Here is a 20,308-nt window from a genome sequence, read left to right as displayed (position 1 = left end):
TAGTTATCGTTGCGAGGCGATGGCTGAAGCGGAGGCGAGACCGGGTGGTGGCAGTGCGACGGTGGCTGTCATCACATTTTCTGTCAAGCATGTAGCGAGCCTGGCTGCTGGATTGCGGCTTTTGCTGTTGTTCGGTAGTTGGGCAGGCGAGCTTCGCCTTGAACATCAACGGCAGTTGTCGCGGTGGTTGTCGGCTAGGATTGACGGTGACCTCGACACTAGACAGGTTGTGGCTCGACTCGGGCCGAGGTGCTGCGTTAGCTACTCGGGCCGCATGGCCTTCCTGATATTATGTATATTGCAACTTAGGGTTTTGACATGTTATTTGACTTGCAATTTTTTTTCCTTTTTGCAGTTATTCATTGATCATGTCTTCCGATGATGGTAGCCGATCACCAAGTTCGTCAGTGCCTTTGTACTTGTGAGGTGGTTCCAAAGTGCACAAGAAGATATTCATGGCTAATCTGCATCGCGTTATGTCTGAATCTCACTTCCAGAAGTGGCGTGCCACCTATGCTGGCCACTACGGTTTGAATCGGCACGGGATTGATGCCACCCCTACTTGAAATTATCCACAAAAAAAAGTATGTTTTCATTATTAGCAAGTTCTTTAAAATACAAAAATACATTAATTAGTTAGGTGTAAATACAAAATACATTGCTTTCGTTCATTATTAATACATTGGTGTCTTATGATTAGTAACGACTACAATATTGGTAGGTTCAATATATTGAACAATTCGAGACCCGTTTGATATAATTTTTATTTTCTTATTTCATGGTTATTTTTGTTATTAAGTAGAGTGTTTGGAACAATTTATTTAAATTGAAAGGGAAGTCCTTAATAATTTATGATAGAAGCTTGAGCAATGCAAAGTGGTTTAACACTCTTTCTACGCCCTCCTCCTCTCTTACAAGTTACAACCACATGTTTCCATGATTAAAAAAAAATTAAAATTAAAATTAAAAAAAGTAAAGAAGAAAGCAAAACATGACTGGATTAGGCAATCTGTTTTAGTTGTAAAATGTGTACTCATTTGATAACGGACCGTCCACGTATAATGTTACACTATAGTCCCAATCGTTATGGCCGTATAATGTGATGCTCATCCCAGAGTGGGCAGGAACACGTTGCTCTCTTGTTCTTCCATTCAGCTCCGCAAGTATAGCAAAACTGATGTCCACATCTACACAAAGACATTGCAAACATGAGACAAACACCAAGGATTCGTACAAGAGAACAACTTACCTACACTGAAGATGCCACTGTGTGCATTGCATGAAAGGTTTTCTATTGGGACGGAGTCATGAAAATGTAGCAGCATCTAGTAAAGGGAAAACAATAAGAAGAGAAAAGAACAAGGGTGAAATCTTTTCTTAACTTTCATGGTAAGAGAAAAAAATAAATAAAGTGAAACCAAAGCAACTTTGCTAGCAAGTTTGATGTGGTGGCCACTCCCTTTTACAGCTAGTAAAGGGAATGCATATTGAAGTATCCAACCCTAAATTTTAAAACTTTCATATATGTGGCTTTATCAAATACTCGAGTCCTAGCATCCATGTAGTGTGTGAGTTTAGTATATTATCGCCTCTCTCAATAGGAAAGGTATTTAAAAAAAGAAAAACACTCCCCTCATTTGAGTAACAGGGAAATTTTAGTACCTTGCTTTTAATGTGTTTTCTAGTTGATTTTGGTTTTGGTTTTCGGTTCCAACTAGGATTTGAGGGATTCCTTTACCTACAAACTTGGGAATTTAAATAGGCATTTAACAGCGTTACAGGTTGAGATGCACCAACTGAGATAAAATTTTAACAGATTGTGAATTTGGATATATTGGGTGTATTGGAGATTCTATTGATAGGGGTTGAGATAAGCGACTGAAAAAAAAAATATATATATTTGCCTTTCTATTGTAAATTCTTCCCTATATGACATAGCTAATTTTAGAAATGATTAAAAAAAAGGGGACTAAAGCAGGACATAAGAAACCAAAAGATTAATCAAATTGGACTGGAGGAGAGTAAAGAACCTGCAAATGATGTGGTAGCAACCACTATCAAGTTCAACCATATGTTTGCATTTCGAACACTGGCGCCATAGTTTCTTCATTGCAAGGGACTTTACCAATTGGTCTTCTGAGCGGGAATAGGTTTCTGAGCTTTGGTAATCATAGCAGCTCATATCATAGTGCCAAGGCACCCTGCAATTGATACAAAAATACTGATGGCATTTCATGCACTTCCTGCCTCCCTCACTAGCAAAAGAAGTCTTGGTATGTTCCAAGACTTCCTGTTTGGACATCAACGCAGAACACCTCGGAAATGTGCAGTACACTTTCTCGGTAACAGGAATAGAAGATTCCTTGATTCGTTCGATCATAATGTCAGCAAGTTCAGGTGACAAGAATTTTTTACAGGTTTCAGTATTCACTTCACACGTACAGTCTTTATGAGGGCATTGTGCCACAATCCCGCTTTGCAATTGCACTTCCACATGATGTTTCATACAAGACAAGCAATATTTGTGATGACAAGTACCAACTGAAAACATTCGAGCAATAGGATTGTCTTCAAAGCAAATCAAACAAGTCTCCTTCACACTCATGGCTTTGCAAGTTGCTGCAGGGGAGGTGCTCTGAGAAGCTATAGTTTCAAATTGCAAGTTTCGAAGCAAACTTAATGCCACCACTAAACACAAGCTGCAATATGCAAAGGTTCTTTCCAAACGAGTCACTTGATTGACGAATGCCGCAATCTTGCTGCTTCCAGGAAGTGTGCTCATGACCTGTGACAGTAAAATGTCAATCACCTCTATCAATTATTGCATTAAACTCATGTGAGAATGGTTTTTTTAATGAATGTGAAGTGCAATAATGAAAATAAGAATTAAATGAATAATGCAACTTGGCTTGCTGAAACTCATTTGAATCCTCTTTTGGATCATATCATCAAGAAAAAAGGAATGTATGAGCTGGACAAAATGGTGTTAATACATGAATCCTTGCTCAAAGTAGTGATATAAGAAATCTAACATACTAAACCTAATAATTTTCTTTGTCTCAGAAACAAATTTACTGAACCAATTTATAAAACAATAATTAACTTATTGGTGGCTAGGAACAAGTTTAATCCCAGAAACAAATTTACAGAAAAAAATGAACTTAATAATCAGATTGATAAAAGAAAATGAAGATTAGTACTTTAAAAACTCACATATTGGTAAATCAGATAATCATCACAAAAAATATGACCCTTTTCAATTTCAAAGTGAGAGCCGCCAATGAGAGCCAAAAGCTCTGTTTTCCTGCTCCGCACAGCAAAATGATTCAAACTTTTGAGATTCTTATTACTTTCGAATATCAAGTTGTCCCTGCGATCACAGATGGCAACTCCAGCTCCAACCACCACCACCTTCCTACCCCCAAAATATCAAAGGTTTCCTCCCTCAGCAAACCCTTGCAGTACAGTCGCTCGTCACCAAAGCCTTTGATGATGATGAAGGGTGGAGGTGACGAGGCCTCGAAGGGTTGAGAGGGAGAGAGAGGTGTGCTAACTATAACAGAGGAAGCAGAGAGAATTGAAGAGAGAGAGAGTGAAAGAATCGAAGCTTCTGTGTATTTCTACAGTATATCAAGAAACAGGGTCGGCTAGAATTTTATATTTAAGGGGTCGAAAACGTTAAACACAAAAAGTTTAGTTGTATATTTTGTTTAGCCGAGTGGGTAAATTATTACCTACAAAAACACTAAATTGAAATGGGTGGTTTTCTTTCATAAATGTAATATATTTTGTTATTATATTCATACTGACTGAAATACAATACTGATTTGTGGTGAGGGGCCATAGGTTTAAGTATAGCAAATTTTCTTTGCGTTTGTTACCACATTAAAATATATACATTCAAAAGGGTTAAAATTAGGGGGGCCAAGGCCACCCCTGCCCTTAATACAGCTCCGCATACAATCCTTGGCTTATATACCTGGTCTTTAGCTTACTGATTAAGCAAAGTCGTTAACAGACTTCTAACTACTTCACGTGATAGCACGTGGCTTTTACAACCAGCTTAACTAATTACTAACTAATCACAGCTTAACACTAATCATTAGGTAAACAAGGTGACATGACTTCGTTTGCATTTGGAAATTGGAGAAGGAAGGGTTTTAGTCGTTCGTCCCTTGGAGTTCTGCTCCACGTCAATCAATTTCAATTCTCACAAGGGTCTTGAAAAAAAAAAAAAAAAGGGTTAATTTAAGTTTGGAATTATCTAAGTATTCATATTTTTTCGAAATTGTTTTAATGTAGTTTTATATGTTGAAGAATATTGAAGTCTCACAACGAAAACTTAGCCAAATCAAATACACCATATAATGAATGGTTCCGCTATTAATAACATCGAGATTTTTTATGATAAAATTCTACACCCACTAGGCTTTGTAAGTGGTTAATTTGGGACAATATCGGTATTGCTAGTAGTGGGATGCTAGCCCGTCTCTCTGAAATCTTAACATAGTATTAGAGCATGTTGGTTGATTGGGCCAGATTGAACCCAAACCCCGAATCGAACCCCAAACAAGTAAACCCCAAAATTGAAGCCCTGAATTAAATTTGAATCAAACAAACGAGTGTTGAAGAATATTAAAATTCCATTTGATCATTGAGAAAAATATTTAGCCAAATTGGACATTGTATTTCCCGAAGTTTACGATTTATAGACATTCCGTCATATTTCATTAAGTGCATTATATTTTTTAGGAAGCACCTTCACTTTTCTTCCTCTAACTCAACGAGTTAGGGTATATTGAGGTATAAGGAAAATCAAAAAGCCAAACCAAATTAAAATGGAATCAACAACATACCAATATATTTTGGGTCTCTATCACCTTGATTACGTCTTCTTGCCATCCGAAGTCACAATATGGTTCTCACTCAATTGAGTTAGGCTTCAATATAGCATCCAATCCATGACCTTATACCTCATAATTTTGATTTCATCCCAAGATTTTTTTTCCAATTTGTTAAACCCTAATAGCACAATATGTCCTAACTCGTGGAGTTAGAGAAAGAAGACTGAACATGCTTTCTAAAAAAATAAAAAATAAAAATTACACTTAACGAAATGCCTATAAATTGTAAATTTTGGGAAACACAGTGACCAATTTGGCTAAAAAAAATTCTCAATGACCAAATAAATTTTTTGTGTAAAACCCAATGACCAAAAAGGTATTTAACCTTATAATGAATGGTTCCGCTACTACTGACGTTGAGGCCTTATGTGATAAACCCCACACCTACTGCTGAGCTTTGTACTCTCTCAAATCTCTTAACACTATCATGGTTGAGTTGAGTCTCTTAAAAGGTGGTCATTTTACATACATTAAACTTGTCATTGACATTTTCACTAAATGGTGGCTAGGGAAGTAAAACACGTGGATGAATATAGCAGCACTCAAATAACATCATGTGCTTTAAGAATGACAATCTATTCTATAGTGTATTTTATGTTTTGTCTGATTGATCTGATTATTATCTTGATCCTATGTTCTTCGCAGCACTGCCACCACCAACAGGGGTACATACACCCTCATCCGGTGAAAGTCCCTTCGCAGCACCGCCACCAGCAGCAGCAGGAATACATACACTCTTCCAGTGGAAACAAGGAGTGTGGTACCGACAAGCTTCATATGATGCTTGGAGCCATGATTCACATATCCATTCTCTATTTTATGTTCAATAACTTATAGAAGATTTGCAAATGAATCTTGATACTAATAGTCAACTTTCCAAGCTACATATGATCCTAAGTTTGCAAATGAATCCGAGAGATCTAATTGCCATAATCTTAGAGCATCCACAATCATGCTCTCTATTTTTTAGTTAAATTTGCTAAAAACATATAAAAGTTATTTTAGGAGCTCTCTATAAAATTTAAACTCCAATCATGCTCTCTAGTTTAAGGAGTCATAAATGCTATAACTCTTTTTTAATTGGTTCATCTCTATTAAAAATAATATGAAATAATAATTAACATTAATTAAAGGTTTGAAATACTTATTAAATAAAGCAACATTAAATTATAGGGAGCCACTAGGAGTCATTTCTCTCTCCTCAGATTTAGGAGCTCTTAGAGGTCTCTCTATTTTAGGAGGTGGATAGGAAGCATAGTTGGAGTTGTATTTTTCCAAATCCTCCCTAAAATTTGTCTAAGGAGGTGGTTTAGGGAGCTCATTGTGGATGCTCACAATGAGCTCCTAAATCACCTCCTTAGCTAAAATTTAGGGAGAAATTGAAAAAACTCACCTCTAACCATGCTCCCTATTCAGCTCCTAAAATAGAAAGACCTCTAGGAGCTCCTAAATTTGAGGAGAGAAAAAGGACTCTTAGTTATTCCCTATAATTAAATGCTTCTTTATTTAATATTATTTTAAGCATTTATTTAATGCCAACTGTTTTTCTTTTTAGTAAATTTAGGTTTTAGCCACACAAAAACTTTCACTTTTGGAAAAAGCCAAAGCTTTTTCAAAAAAAACAGAAAAACCTCTCAACTTTCAAATCAAAGACATGCAAATGTAAATGATTCCTTAGGAAATCCAAAAATAAATCAAGGCAATTTTGTCCATTTTGGCTTCTTTTAAAAAATTTCTCTCTCCTTTGGCCTTTTCCAAAGTCTCCCGTTTTTATTTTCTTATTCATGGTTATTTTTGTTATTAAACATAGGGTTTGGACAATTTATTTAAATAGAAAAAGAAGAGATTGAAAATAATTTATGATAGAAGCTAGAGCAATGCAAAGTGGTTTTACACTCTTTCCACCCCCTCCCTCTCTCTTTACAAGTTACAACCACATCTTTCCATGATAAATAAATAAACTAAAAGAAATAAAAGAAGAAAGGAAAACATGACTGGATCAGCCAATCTGTTTTACACTGCTCAATCGTTATGGCCGTATAATGTGATGCTCATCCCAGAGTGGGCAGGAACATGTTGCTCTCTTGTTCTTCCATTCAGCTCCGCAAGTATAGCAAAACTGATGTCCACATCTACATAAAGACATTGCAAAACATTAGAGACAAACAACAGAGTAAAGGGAACGGATATTCAAGTATCCAAAACCAAAAACTTGGAACTTTTACTAGGAGCGACCCAATAATATATATATGGCTTGATCATCAAATAATGTGTGGTTGCTTCTCAACCATCCCCCTCATGTGATAAATCTCTTTCAGATTATTATATACATGGTCAAATAGCGGATTGGATTAGGACAATTGGCCAGGATAGCGTGTCCGTCCCCTTGCACCTAGGTTCGAATCTTCCTCCTTGTATGTAAGATTATTTTAGAGTAGATTATCACTAATTCCTCATTTGACTTTTAAGGTGATAAGGTTAATCCTGAGTTTTTGTTTTTTAAAGAAACTGAAGCAGGACAGAAGAAACCAAAAGATTGATCAAACTTGAGTGGATGAGAGTAAAGCACCTGCAAGTGATGTGGTAGCAACCACTATCAAGTTCAACCATATGTTTGCACTTGGAACACTGCCGCCATAGTTTCTTGATTGCAAGCGATTTTAGCAATTGCTCTTCTGCGAGGGAATTGGTTTCTGATCTTTGGTAATCATAGCAGCTCATATCACAGTGCCAAGGAACCTTGCAATTGACACAAAAATAACGCTGGCATTTCATGCACTTCCTGCCTCCCTCGCTAACAAAAGAAGTCTTGGTATGTTCCAAGACCTCCTTTTTGGACATCAAGGCAGAACACATTGGAAATGCGCAGTAAACTTTCTCCGTGACAGGAATAGAAGACTCCTTGATTCGTTCGATCATAATGTCAGCAAGTTCAGGTGACAATAATTTTTTACAGGTTATAATATTCACTTCACACTTACAGTCTTTATGAGGGCATTGTGCCACGATCCCGCTTTGCAAATTTACTTCCACATGATGTTTCATACAAGCCAAGCAATATTTGTGATGGCAAGTACCAATTGAAAACATTCGAGCAATAGGAGTGTCTTCGAAGCAAATCAAACAAGTCTCCTTCACACTCATGGCTTTGCAAGTTCCTGCAGAGGAGGTGCTCTGAAAAGCTGTAGCTTCAATTGCAAGTTTCGAAGCAAACTTAATGCCACCACTAAACACAAGACAAGGGTTGCAATATGCAAACTTTTTTTCTAAACGAGTCACTTGAGTGACGTCGTCTTATGCAGCAATCTCGCTGCTTCCAGGAAGTGTGCTCGTGACCTGTGACAATAAAATGTCAATCACCTCTATCAATTTTTGCATTAAACTCATGTGAACTACAATAATGAAGATAAGAATTAAATTAATAATAAAACTTGGCTTGCTGAATATCATTTGAATCCTCTTTTGGATCATATCATCAAGAAAAAAAGAATTTCTTAGATAGACAAAATGACATGAATATAAGATTGATAAGAGAAAATGAGGCTAAGTAGTTTAACAACTCACATATTGGTAAATCAGATAATCATCACACACAAAATATGACCCTTTTCAACTTCAAAGTGAGAGCTTCTTTAAGGCCGTCAATCAGAGCCAAAAGCTCATTTTGCTCACCTGCTCAGCACAGCAAAATGATTCAAACTTTTGAGATTCTTCCTACTTTCGAATATCAAGTTGTCCCTGCGATCACAGATGGCAACTCCAGCCCCAACCACCACCACCTTCCTACCCCAAATATCATGGGTTTCCTCCCTCAGCAAACCCCTGCAGTACAATTTGAAACAATCGCTCGTCACCAAAGCCCTTGATGATAATGAAGGCGGAGGTGACGAGGCCTCTCGATGGGTTGTGAGAGAGAGAGAGAGAGAGAGAGAGAGAGAGAGAGAGAGAGAGAGAGAGAGAGCATTACGACTAGGGGTGGGCACGGTTCGGTTTGGACCGGTTTTTGCCTCAAATTAGAACCGATCCAATACTATTCATCCGGTTTGGTTCGGTTCGGTTTTAATAAAAAAAATTTCAAAACCGGTTCGGTTTGAACCGGTTTCGGTCCGGTTCCGGTTCGGTTCGGTTTTGAACCGGATTATAAAAATTATTTTTTTAAATTACTTTTTAATACAATTCTCAACTGAAATATTATTTTTTTACTTGAAAATTAACAAATTATTCAATTTCATATAAAAAATAAATATTAAAGTGAGAAAATAGAGATATTTTGACATTGAACTTGGATAAATATTATGTTTTTTTTAGTGAAATTAAAAATATAGCATTAAATATAAATATATATTGAAATTATATATTTTTTTAGTTTCACCGGTTCGGTTCGGCCCGGTTCGGTTTTTGAAGACATGGAACCGGATCCGGAACCGGTCCAAACCGGTCCGGTTCGGTTTTTGACCGGTTTTTGACTTTTTGGTCAACTCGGTTTTTTTCCGGTTTGGTTTGGATTTCCGGTTCGCCGGTTTGAGTGCCCACCCCTAATTACGACTTCCTTTTTGTATATGGAAACTGGAGGAGGAGAGCATGTAATTAAGGCGGTTTATGAGAAGAAATGAAGGGTTTTAGTCGTTCGTTCGTCCCTTGGAGTTCTGCTCCACGTCAGTCAACAATAATTTCCTATTTCTTGAGAGAAAAAATCTATCATGGTTTTCTTTAATTGGTAAATTTAAATCCTTTATTTTTCCAAGTCTTATATATTGATCTTGTCTCCTTGATCTGTTTAATGCTGACTGGCTTTTTCCAAATTCTTCTCCGCAATTCTTCTATTAATAACTTTCAGTTTCATTGTTGCAATACTCTCTGCATGCACCTTGTATTTGTTGTACACAAGATTTATTATTCCAGACAATTTAGAGGCTTCTCATTAATCTGTAGTTTTCTTCAATTTATTACTTTATTTTTAAATCTTATATTCTTACTGATTACAAATTTTCGAATTACATTTGTGAAAAAAATTTATTTAACTTTTTATTCTATGTGGTAAAATATAGACGAATCATTAAACCACATCATCGTTTGAGAAAACAACATGCCACATCATGTGACGTAAAATCCTGCCATGTCATCATTTAACAGAGTATGTTTGACGGAATGACTAACGAATGTATGAAAATGGTAGAAAAGTCAAACTTTAGGTACGAAGTAGATACGAAAAATACTTGATGTAGTAAAGTCTGAATTTCAAGAAACTTCCGAGTAGTAAAGTGAAATTTACCCATATTCATAAAATAAAATAAAAACATAATAATATGTAACAAAGTCCCATTTCTTCAAATGTTGATTTTGGAAGGTTTCATCCTTGATCAAGTTCCCCTTTTGTTGAAGGGGTTGACAACCTAGTTGTGAATCTCCCTCCTCGTGGAAGGACGACAAATTGTTGTTGCAATGTTCGGTGCAAAGTCCAACTGGTTGTATCTACTCTCTTCCATTGTTGTTAAGCTTGTCCAAAATTCATTGAGGACCATGACTGACTGAGGGAGCAAATTCAAGTGTCAAGGTTATCAAGAAACTCAAATTTATAGGCATATCTTACAAATAGATAGATAAAAATGGGAGATAAAAGAGCAATATTGTAATATAATTGCATTAGTCTTGTTTATACCAAAATAAACGGCCTATTACCACCGAACACGTGGAGGGGATCGATACTGATCAACGGACCCCTTCGGCATGCTCCCTACCGAAGCCATCTATCTTGGCCTCTTTCACCATCAGACACGTGCCATGCTCACAATCCATGCCCAGAGTCCCACATCGGAAATATGAGCACAGTGCACACCTCCCAAGGCCTATAAAAGGAGACTCATATCCCCAAAAGGAGGGGATCAGAACTAACGGTACGCTATCGTGTGATCTATCAGTTAAACTTTACTAAATCCGTACTTACTTAAGCATCGGAGAGCCTTCGGCCGGTACCACACCGGTACCCAAGGATTTACCGAACGTGACCTTTTGTAGGTACTTACCCTTCTGCCGTAGAACATCTACCGAGGATAGTCATCTACCGAAGGCCTAAATCACTAAGTTGACGAAATACGTGCAGAACCACTTTTTCGCATCAACAGTTTGGCGCCGTCTGTGGGAACCCGAAGAATTATCAACCCACTATCTCCTAAACACATGGGGACCACTTCAATACCTACGTTCTTAACGGAAGAAGGAGGACCGTTCGGAAGGCAAAGCGGAGCTAGCCCAGCGCTACCTCCAGACACTCCCTTCGGAAATGCTCCCGCTACCCAAACAACAGCCGAAGCCGAGCTGGCAGCCCAAATCGCAACCTTACGGAAGGAAATGGCGAGGCTTCAGGAACACAACAACTTTCTTTCGTCCAAGGTGGACGAAACCCAGCAGCTGCTCCACCAGCAGCACCCGCAGAACATCCAGATAACTCACTCTTCCGAAAGTCTGCAGACCCCTCACGGGAGGAAGAAACGCGATAAGGCAGCAACGGCAACGCCCGCTCCTTCCAAACAATTGGTGGTCCCGCCACCCAGGGATCAGCCACAGGTCCCGAAGAAGGTCTACACCGATTGTCGACATCGGATCAATGATCGAGAGGCAGAGAGACAGAGGTCTCCGATCAGGATGAGCACCCGATTAAAGGATTCACGGATGAGGGTCCTGGGAGACAAGTCGCCCATTCGGAAAGTGAGGGGGTTGGGCCCCGAAGAGGAGTCGGAATCCGAGTACATCCCGTCCGGGACGCAAACGTCCACCTACCGTTCGGCAACACATTCGCGGAACTCGGAGGTTAAATCACTCAACCTACAGAGGCGAACAGAAGACTTCGATTCCGAGGAAATCCCTAGCCGAGACCCCGCTGTACGACTCCTTTTTCAAAGAATCCAGAAAATGGAGAACGACAACGCCCGCTCCCAGGGGCCAGAGTGGGGAAAGCTTCTACCGGGGCCATTTACCAGGCTCATCCGGGACTCTCGGCAGGATCGGGAAGGGCAGCAGCTTCGGATACCGTTCTATACGGGAACGGAAGACCCCTTAACCCACCTCCACTCATTTCAGTCCGCCATAGGATGCAAGGGCTTGAGCGATGAAGGGCAGTGCCTGCTATTCCCGTCCTCCCTTACCGGGGCAGCCCTAAACTGGTTCTACCGGTTAGAGCCAGAAACGGTAGACTCCTTCGACGAACTGAAGCAGATCTTCCTCAACCACTTCATGATTCAAACGGACCGTCTTTACTCTGCCGATGACCTGTACACGATTCGACAAGGAGAGGACGAACCGTTGAGAGAGTACGCGGCACCTTTCAGTCACGAGTACTCAAGGTGTCCGGAAACAGACGACAGGGCAGCCTACGGCGCCTTTAAGAGTGGCCTTCGGTCCTCACACTTCCGATACCTAGTACACAGCAGCAACTGGCGCACGTATGACGAACTGATGAAGCAAGCGGCCATCCACGCCAAGGCCGAATACTTCAACTCGAAGCCCACGGCTTCGACACCATGAGGAAACGCCGAATCAGGTGCTTATCCAGCAAAGGCGACATCCTACGGGAAAATCGACACATACTCGGCAGGTCATAAGAGGAAGGACGACCGCGCCGATCGAATAGAACCCTCGAAGAAAGGGAAAGGGCGGTACGGTCGCAACGACCACCGAGCGCCCCTGCCGAATCATGACCAAGCCAATGAAGTCTTCACCCTGTTGAACACTACCTACGAGGCCGTCCTGATGAACGAACAGGGAATAATACCGAAGCCGAATGCCCGAAGACCAAATCGGCAAGACAACCGAGAGACCGGTAAATTCTGCCGATACCACCAGCACAACAGCCATAATACAGAAGACTGTATAAGCCTGAGAAAAATTGTTGAGCGATTGATCAGGGAGGGGAAGCTGGATCAGTACATTGCCCGGCAGCCAACGGCGCCGGTGCCGAATCCGGTTTGGCAGATAAACATGATAAGCACTATTAGTGGGGGACCCACCATCGCAGGAATGAGCAACCGGTCAATGAAGCAATATGTGCGGGCCGCGCAGTTTCCTCAGGTGTTCGGCATAGAGCTTAATCGGCGCCAGGAAATCCCGAAAGTTCGTTGGGAGCCAATCACATTCTGCGAGGAGGAGGAAGAAGGTATCCTCTATCCCCATGACGACCCAATGATCATCCGGGCAGAAATCACAAACTACGACGTAGGAAGAGTGCTGATCGATACCGGGAGCTCGGTAAACGTGATTTTTTCCGAAGCTTTCCGAGGGATGGGAATAAAGGACTGCCAGGTAAACCGGCAGTTGACACCTTTGTTGAGTTTCTCCGGGGATTTGGTCCAACCAATCGGCAGCGTGAAATTACCCATCACCTTCGGCACCGCACCAAGAAAAACGACGGTATACGATCAATTCCTCATCGTTGATTGCCCTACGGCGTACAACGTCATAGTTGGACGAACGGTGCTCACCATGGTCAAAGCACATCTTTCCCCCCACATGCTACTGATGAAGTTCCCAACCCCCTACGGCACGGGGGCTGTCCGGGGAAATCAGCTCAGCGCTCGGACTTGCTATGCCACGGCACTCAAGTCAACCACTGTCCAAATACCCGACGAGACCATGTCTGTACAGGGGATACCGAACGGTACGGGACCCGTTGACGACCCCAGAGATGAGTCCCCGACTCCACACACGCAACCTGCCGAAGAACTGGAAACGATAACCCTTAATGACGAGCAGTCCGATCGTCGGGTTAAGATCGGCACCAGACTCGCCCCTGACCTCCGAGCGCAGTTCATAGACTTCTTGCGGCTGCATTCGGAAGTATTCGCGTGGTCTTACGAAGATATGCCCGGCATAGATCCTGAAGTCATCAGCCACAAGCTCAGCATCTCCCCTGCATATAAGCCTGTAAGACAGAAGCGCCGTTCGTATGATGCCGAACGATACGAAGCGATGCGCACAGAGGTCAACAAACTTCAAACCATCGGCTTCATCAGAGAAACTACTTATCCGGTATGGCTGGCAAACTCGGTGATGGTCCGGAAAGGTACAGGCGGTTGGCGGATGTGCCAAGACTATACCGATCTGAATAAGGCCTGCCCGAAGGACAGCTTTCCGTTGCCACGGATAGACCAGCTCGTGGACACCACCGCGGGACACGAACTGCTGACCTTTATGGACGCCTATTCGGGATACAATCAGATATTCATGCACCCCCCCGACAGCGAACACACCGCCTTCATAACGGACAGGGGTTTGTACTGTTACAACGTCATGCCGTTCGGCCTGAAGAATGCGGGGGCAACGTACCAAAGGCTCGTCAACAGAATCTTCGCCAAGTACATCGGCAACATCATGGAGGTTTACGTTGACGACATGCTAGTAAAGAGCAAAATCGCCGAGGAACATCTGCAGAATCTATCAGTCATGTTCGGCGTACTGAAGGATTATCGGATGAGGCTGAACCCAACGAAGTGCTCCTTCGGTGTATCTTCCGGAAAATTCCTCGGATTCATGATCAGTGAGAGGGGTATCGAAGCGAACCCCGAAAAAATAAAAGCAATCATCGATATGGAGAGGCCGAAAACGGCGAAGGACATTCAAAGCCTTACCGGACGCGTGGCAGCCTTGACTCGTTTCATATCCAAGGCCACCGATAAGTGTGTTCCGTTCTTTAAAGCCTTGAAAGGGGGCAAACGGGATATCATCTGGACTGCCGAGTGTGATAAAGCGTTTCAAGACTTAAAGGACTACATGGGCAGAGCACCCCTCCTGTCAAAACCACTACCGGGGGAGATTCTCTATCTATACCTTTCGGTATCTGGAACTGCTGTCAGTTCGGTATTGGTCCGAAAGCCAGAGAGGGCAGAGCTACCAATTTTCTATGCCAGCAAAGCACTCCAAAGCGCTGAACTTCGGTATCCCCCATTAGAGCAGCTTGCACTAGCCCTAGTAGTCTCGGCACGAAGACTTCGGCCATATTTCCAAGCACACGGGATCAAAGTTCTGACCAACCAACCGCTTCGGCAGGTGCTCCAAAAACCAGAGACTTCTGGCCGATTGATCAAGTGGGTGATCGAACTCGGAGAGTTCGATATACAATTCGTGCCAAGACCCGCCGAAAAGGGTCAAGCCGTTGCCGATTTCATCTCCGAACTCACCTCATCAACGGCACAGCCGACAGCCGAGCCGGTTACCGAAACCGGAACGCCAATGGAAGTAGACGCCGAACGGCTCGACACCTCAAGGCCCGTATGGGTTCTGCATGTCGACGGCTCGGTAAACCAACAAGGATGCGGAGCAGGCCTGGTACTGACAACACCGGAAGGACTCAAGATCGAGTACGCCCTCCGATTCAACTTCCGAACCTCCAACAACGAAGCCGAATATGAGGCTCTCTTGGCCGGCCTTCGGTTAGCCAAGAGCATGAACGCAAAACAAATCAGGATTCACAGCGACTCCCAGCTCATTGTGAACCAGGTAACGGCAGACTTCGTGGCCAGAGACGCCTCCATGAACGCCTACCTTTCATCCACCCACCAGCTGCTCCAAAACTTCCAAGCCTACGAGATCAGGCAGATCCCCAGAAGCGAGAACAACCATGCCGATGCATTGGCACGCCTAGCCTCGGCAATAAACTATAAAATCGGAAGAAAGGTACCGGTGGAAATCCTTGCCCGACCGAGCACGGTAGCCTCCGAAACATTTACCGTACGGTACGAGGATACATGGATGTCTCCTATCTACTCGTACCTGACCAACGGCACCCTTCCAGAGGACAAGGCCCAGGCCCGAAAGCTTAGGTACCGATCGGCAAGGTACACCGTCATCAACGACGTCCTTTACAAACGTGGCTACACAACTTCATATCTCAAGTGCCTTACGACAGAACAGGGGGACTACGTCCTTCGGGAGATCCATAACGGTGTGTGCGGCGACCATTCCGGATCCCGATCACTCGCCCATAAAACCTTTCGGCAAGGGTACTTTTGGCCGACCATGCACCGGGACGCTATCTCGCTGGTGAAAAAGTGTGATAAATGCCAGCGTTTCGGCGCCATACCGCACATCCCTGCCGAACCTTTGGCGCCGATTGTGAGCCCTTGGCCTTTCGCACAATGGGGACTGGATCTGATCGGTCCAATGCCACAGGGCAAAGGCCAGGTGAAATACGCGGTGGTTGCCGTTGACTACTTCACCAAATGGGTAGAGGCCGAACCTCTGGCAACCATAACGGCAGCAAGAGTGGAAGACTTCGTTTGGACTCATATTTGTTGCCGGTTCGGCATCCCGTATGCAATCATTACCGACAACGGCAGGCAGTTCGATTCGAAGATCTTCAGGCAATTTTACACCCGCCTGAAAATCAACTTGTTTTTTGCATCACCGGCACATCCCCAGTCAAACGGCCAAGTAGAGGCAATAAACAAAATCATCAAGAAACTGCTGAAACGGCAGCTGGACAAAGCCAAAGGAGCCTGGCCAGAGAAGCTTCCCGAAGCGCTATGGGCCATCCGGACCTCCTACCGAACGTCCACAGGAGAGACCCCATTCTCTTTGGCTTTCGGTTCGGAAGCCGTTGCGCCGGTAGAGATTGGCGAACCGTCCTACCGAACGGAAACCTTCGCACCGAATCCAAATGAAGAAGCACTTTCTCTAAACCTCGACCTTCTCGAAGAGCACCGGGCACATGCCAACCTTCGGAACGAGGCCTACAAGCAACGTGTCTCTCGGTATTACGACTCTAGAGTCAGACACCGCTCATTCCGAATCGGTGACTGGGTCATGAGGAAGGTGTCCCTAGCAACTAAGGATGCCACGGAAGGAACCCTCGGACCTCCCTGGGAAGGACCTTATGAGATCATCGGTATCCTTCGATCGGGGACCTACCGCCTAAGAGATACCAACGGCAAGACCCTCGGTCATCATTGGAATGTAGAACATCTCAAGTACTACTTCAAGTATCCTAGCCTACGGCAGGACAAATTTATAACCTAGCCTACGGTAGGACAAAATTGTAAAACGCCTTTCGGCATAAATTAATGGAAAGCCTTCGGCACTATTACTTCAGAAACTCTTGTTATAATCTCTACTAGCCTACGGCGGCCAATACAGGCAAGATCACGTTCTACGGCATCTTTATTAGCCTACGGCAATAAATGTTTTCGAAATTATTACCCTACAAATCCTGTTAGAACTTGTCAATTTCGGAGTAGCCTTTAAACGTTATAAATCCTATACGGCAATAAGAGAAATCGGCAATTGAACAAGGTCAGAAGCACAAAACACAGTAGGAGAAAACGACGAAGGAAGAGAAAATCTTACCGCGGCCTGAAGCCGGAAGGCGCGTCCAGCCTCCTCCCGAAGGAATTTGTTCGGCAGTTCGTCAACCTCCGGCAGCTCCATCTGAGAGCCGAGGATCATGTGGTTGACGAACTGGACGGTCTTCGCCGGGCAGGCGATGGAGATGGCCTCGGAAAGACCGTCCTCGTCCTCCGCCGCAAGGACGGCCCTGGGAACTTCCGGCTGGCGGGGGCGCTTGGGGGCCGGCTCGGCCTCCAGATCGACCGTCTCTGGACGCTTGCCGACAGCCTTGGAGGTGGCAGCCTCAGCGTCCCGAGGCCTCGGCGCAACGGCTTCATCAGCGGTGCGCCTCAGAACGGCACCGGCATCGAGCTGCCGAAGGCGATCCGCGAGGGTCTGGTCCTCCGGGTCCGGCACCGACTGCCGAACGGCAGCCGCCTCGGGCTGCTTTCTTTTCTTTTTGCCCTCCAGGCCCATCATCAGGCGCCTCCTGGAGGACTCGTTCATCTTTTTGGCCTCGGCAGCTTTCCTGGCGTCCGTCACTGATCAAAAAGGCACTTAGTTAGTTCAGTGAGCCAAGACAATACACAAAAAAAAGAAAAAAAAAAGAGGAAGAAAAGTCTACATACTCTCGGCAGGGTCGACGAGGTCGGCTTTGATAAGGTTGCCGGTGAAGAGAAAGCGCGGATAGACTCGTTCGGCAGCAGGTACTCGCAGCCTCACTCTGTCAAGCTGCCGGATCTCGCTCGGCTTGGGGCTCGGCTGCTTGAGTTTGCCTGTCAAACAGAAGAAAAAAAATTAATCACACCCCCAGAAAAAGAAAAAAGTGGCCAGCCTACCGATCGGCAGTTCGAAAACCTACCGGCAGTCTGGAAAGTCGTGGGGACTCGAAAGCTTGGGGGTGTTCCCGATGGCGATTCCCAATCGACGGAGAGCAACACCCGCCGATTCCTCCATGACTTCTGAGAAGTCGGCACCGAACTGACAAAATGCCCCCGCTCGGAGGCCTTCAGGCAGTTTGCCTGAACCCAGCCGCCATGATCGGCGCTCTTGGACTTGGTGATGCTGTACAGATACGAGAACTGCTCGTAGGAAGGCTCCCCTTCCTCGGCAATCCTGAATGCCGCGATCACCCCCATCAGGGCCACCCAGAAGTTAGGGTTGTATTGGCCCGGAGCGTACCCGATCTGTGCAAGGATCCTCTGCACGGCAGGTTGCAACGGCAACCGAACCCCTTGCACGAGGACGTCGGTGAAGAAGGTCACCTCGCCGTTCGCCGGGTCGCTGAGGGACTCAACCGGGCTCGAAATCCTCATCCTCACCGAATCAGGGATGAGGTATTCGGCCCTGATCCTCTCCAACTCCCGTTCGGTGATCTTATTGGGCTCCAAGTAATCGACCCCGAACAGAGCCCTCTGAGGCACACCCACCGGTATCCTAGGCGGCCCTCGGTGGACAATGGTTACCCTCGGGCGGGAGGGACCGGTGATATCCACGCTTCGACCGGAGGTAGAGGCCTCGGGTTGGTGCTCGAAGGACCCGACACGGGTACCGTCCTTGTACACCGCGACCAAGGGTAGCGGGTGCCTCGTCATGAGCCCCTTGCCGATGCCATGGGTGGGAACGGAGTCCCCCTCCTCACCGAATAATTCAGCATCGGTGTCACCTCCATCCTCGGCGGCGAGGCTCGCAGCCCCGCTGGACGTATCCCATCCCGATGACAATTCCCCATCGAACGCGTTGGGCTCATTGCCGAACGTCGATTCACTATCAGACATCTACAAAACAAAGAAAAGGGAAACTAAGGTTCATGCTGCACTATCCTACCGATACCTACATCTCTACCTATGGTCACTAGACTACCGAAGGAAGATCCTACTTAACGATCGGCTAGCCTATGCCATGGACAGACGTATAATAAAAATTCAGGTGGGTACCGAACGGTATCTTACCTTGAGTGCTGTGAAAGTCGCCTGGATTGCCATTCGCACACTTCGAAAATCGCCTGGATTACCGTTCGCACACTTCGAAAATCGCCTACTCAAAGAGCTCTCGCACACTCTCACAATTGCAAAGTGAACCTTTCATCCGGAGCAACCTCTATTTATAGGGAGAGCGCTGTAACGGTACGCCTCGAAAGACGAAACGGCTCATCAATGCGCCGCCAGACGTGCTTTTGCTCGCCACGTGTCGCCCGACGGATGGCGTCATTAACTGCGCGCCAGGCACAGAAGACGAAGCGCCTCTCTGCCCACTTGCCTCTCAACGTCGGCGACCCCTCGTGTCCCAGGTCAATCCCCCCAAACGAGCATACCGAACGGTAGGATAACCTCCAAGCTGCCGTAGAGAACCAAATTCCCTTCCGAAGGATCTCCGGAAGAGAACTTGGGGGACTACTGTTTATACCAAAATAAACGGCCTATTACCACCGAACACGTGGAGGGGATCGATACTGATCAACGGACCCCTTCGGCATGCTCCCTACCGAAGCCATCTATCTTGGCCTCTTTCACCATCAGACACGTGCCATGCTCACAATCCATGCCCAGAGTCCCACATCGGAAATATGAGCACAGTGCACACCTCCCAAGGCCTATAAAAGGAGACCCATATCCCCAAAAGGAGGGGATCAGAACTAACGGTACGCTATCGTGTGATCTATCAGTTAAACTTTACTAAATCCGTACTTACTTAAGCATCGGAGAGCCTTCGGCCGGTACCACACCGGTACCCAAGGATTTACCGAACGTGACCTTTTGTAGGTACTTACCCTTCTGCCGTAGAACATCTACCGAGGATAGTCATCTACCGAAGGCCTAAATCACTAAGTTGACGAAATACGTGCAGAACCACTTTTTCGCATCAACAAGTATGTACTTTATACATATTTATTTGCTAGTTTCAACATGTCCAAAGTAGATCTTAATCATCCACTTTACAATATTGTAATATAATTTTTATAGCACTTATTATTCTTATTCAATAGTATGTGAGAATTATTTGTATAGTACGTGAATTTTGTGTGTCTTACTGCAAATTTTGTAAAAAATACGTGTATTAAATACTAGAAATACATACGTACATGTACAATG

At 44.3% G+C, this 20,308-nt stretch overlaps 2 protein-coding genes across 3 annotated transcripts; both read right to left on the bottom strand.

Annotated features, from left to right (window-relative positions):
* LOC18771927 (probable E3 ubiquitin-protein ligase rbrA) lies at positions 879–3,642 on the bottom strand. 2 transcript variants are annotated; one of them, XM_020565269.1, is made up of 3 exons: positions 3,214–3,642; positions 2,031–2,785; positions 879–1,187 (listed from the first exon to the last, which is right to left on the bottom strand). In XM_020565269.1, exons 2-3 carry the CDS (start codon positions 2,780–2,782, stop codon positions 1,085–1,087), a joined length of 855 nt encoding a protein of 284 aa, XP_020420858.1. In that variant the 5' UTR covers positions 2,783–2,785; positions 3,214–3,642; the 3' UTR covers positions 879–1,084. The 2 variants fall into 2 exon arrangements, with proteins under 2 accessions (XP_020420858.1, XP_020420859.1); XM_020565270.1 differs by having other exon boundaries at positions 1,086–1,325.
* LOC18775409 (probable E3 ubiquitin-protein ligase rbrA) lies at positions 6,934–10,962 on the bottom strand. Its single transcript, XM_007204869.2, has 4 exons — positions 10,928–10,962; positions 8,574–8,765; positions 7,474–8,130; positions 6,934–7,036 (listed from the first exon to the last, which is right to left on the bottom strand). Exons 1-4 carry the CDS (start codon positions 10,960–10,962, stop codon positions 6,934–6,936), a joined length of 987 nt encoding a protein of 328 aa, XP_007204931.2.

This window comes from Prunus persica, chromosome G6 (genome assembly GCF_000346465.2).
Source record: "Prunus persica cultivar Lovell chromosome G6, Prunus_persica_NCBIv2, whole genome shotgun sequence".
In the NCBI taxonomy this organism is placed as follows: Eukaryota; Viridiplantae; Streptophyta; class Magnoliopsida; order Rosales; family Rosaceae; genus Prunus; species Prunus persica.
The sequence above is the reverse complement of the archived record's forward strand: the minus strand, read 5'-3'. Positions and strand labels throughout refer to the sequence as shown.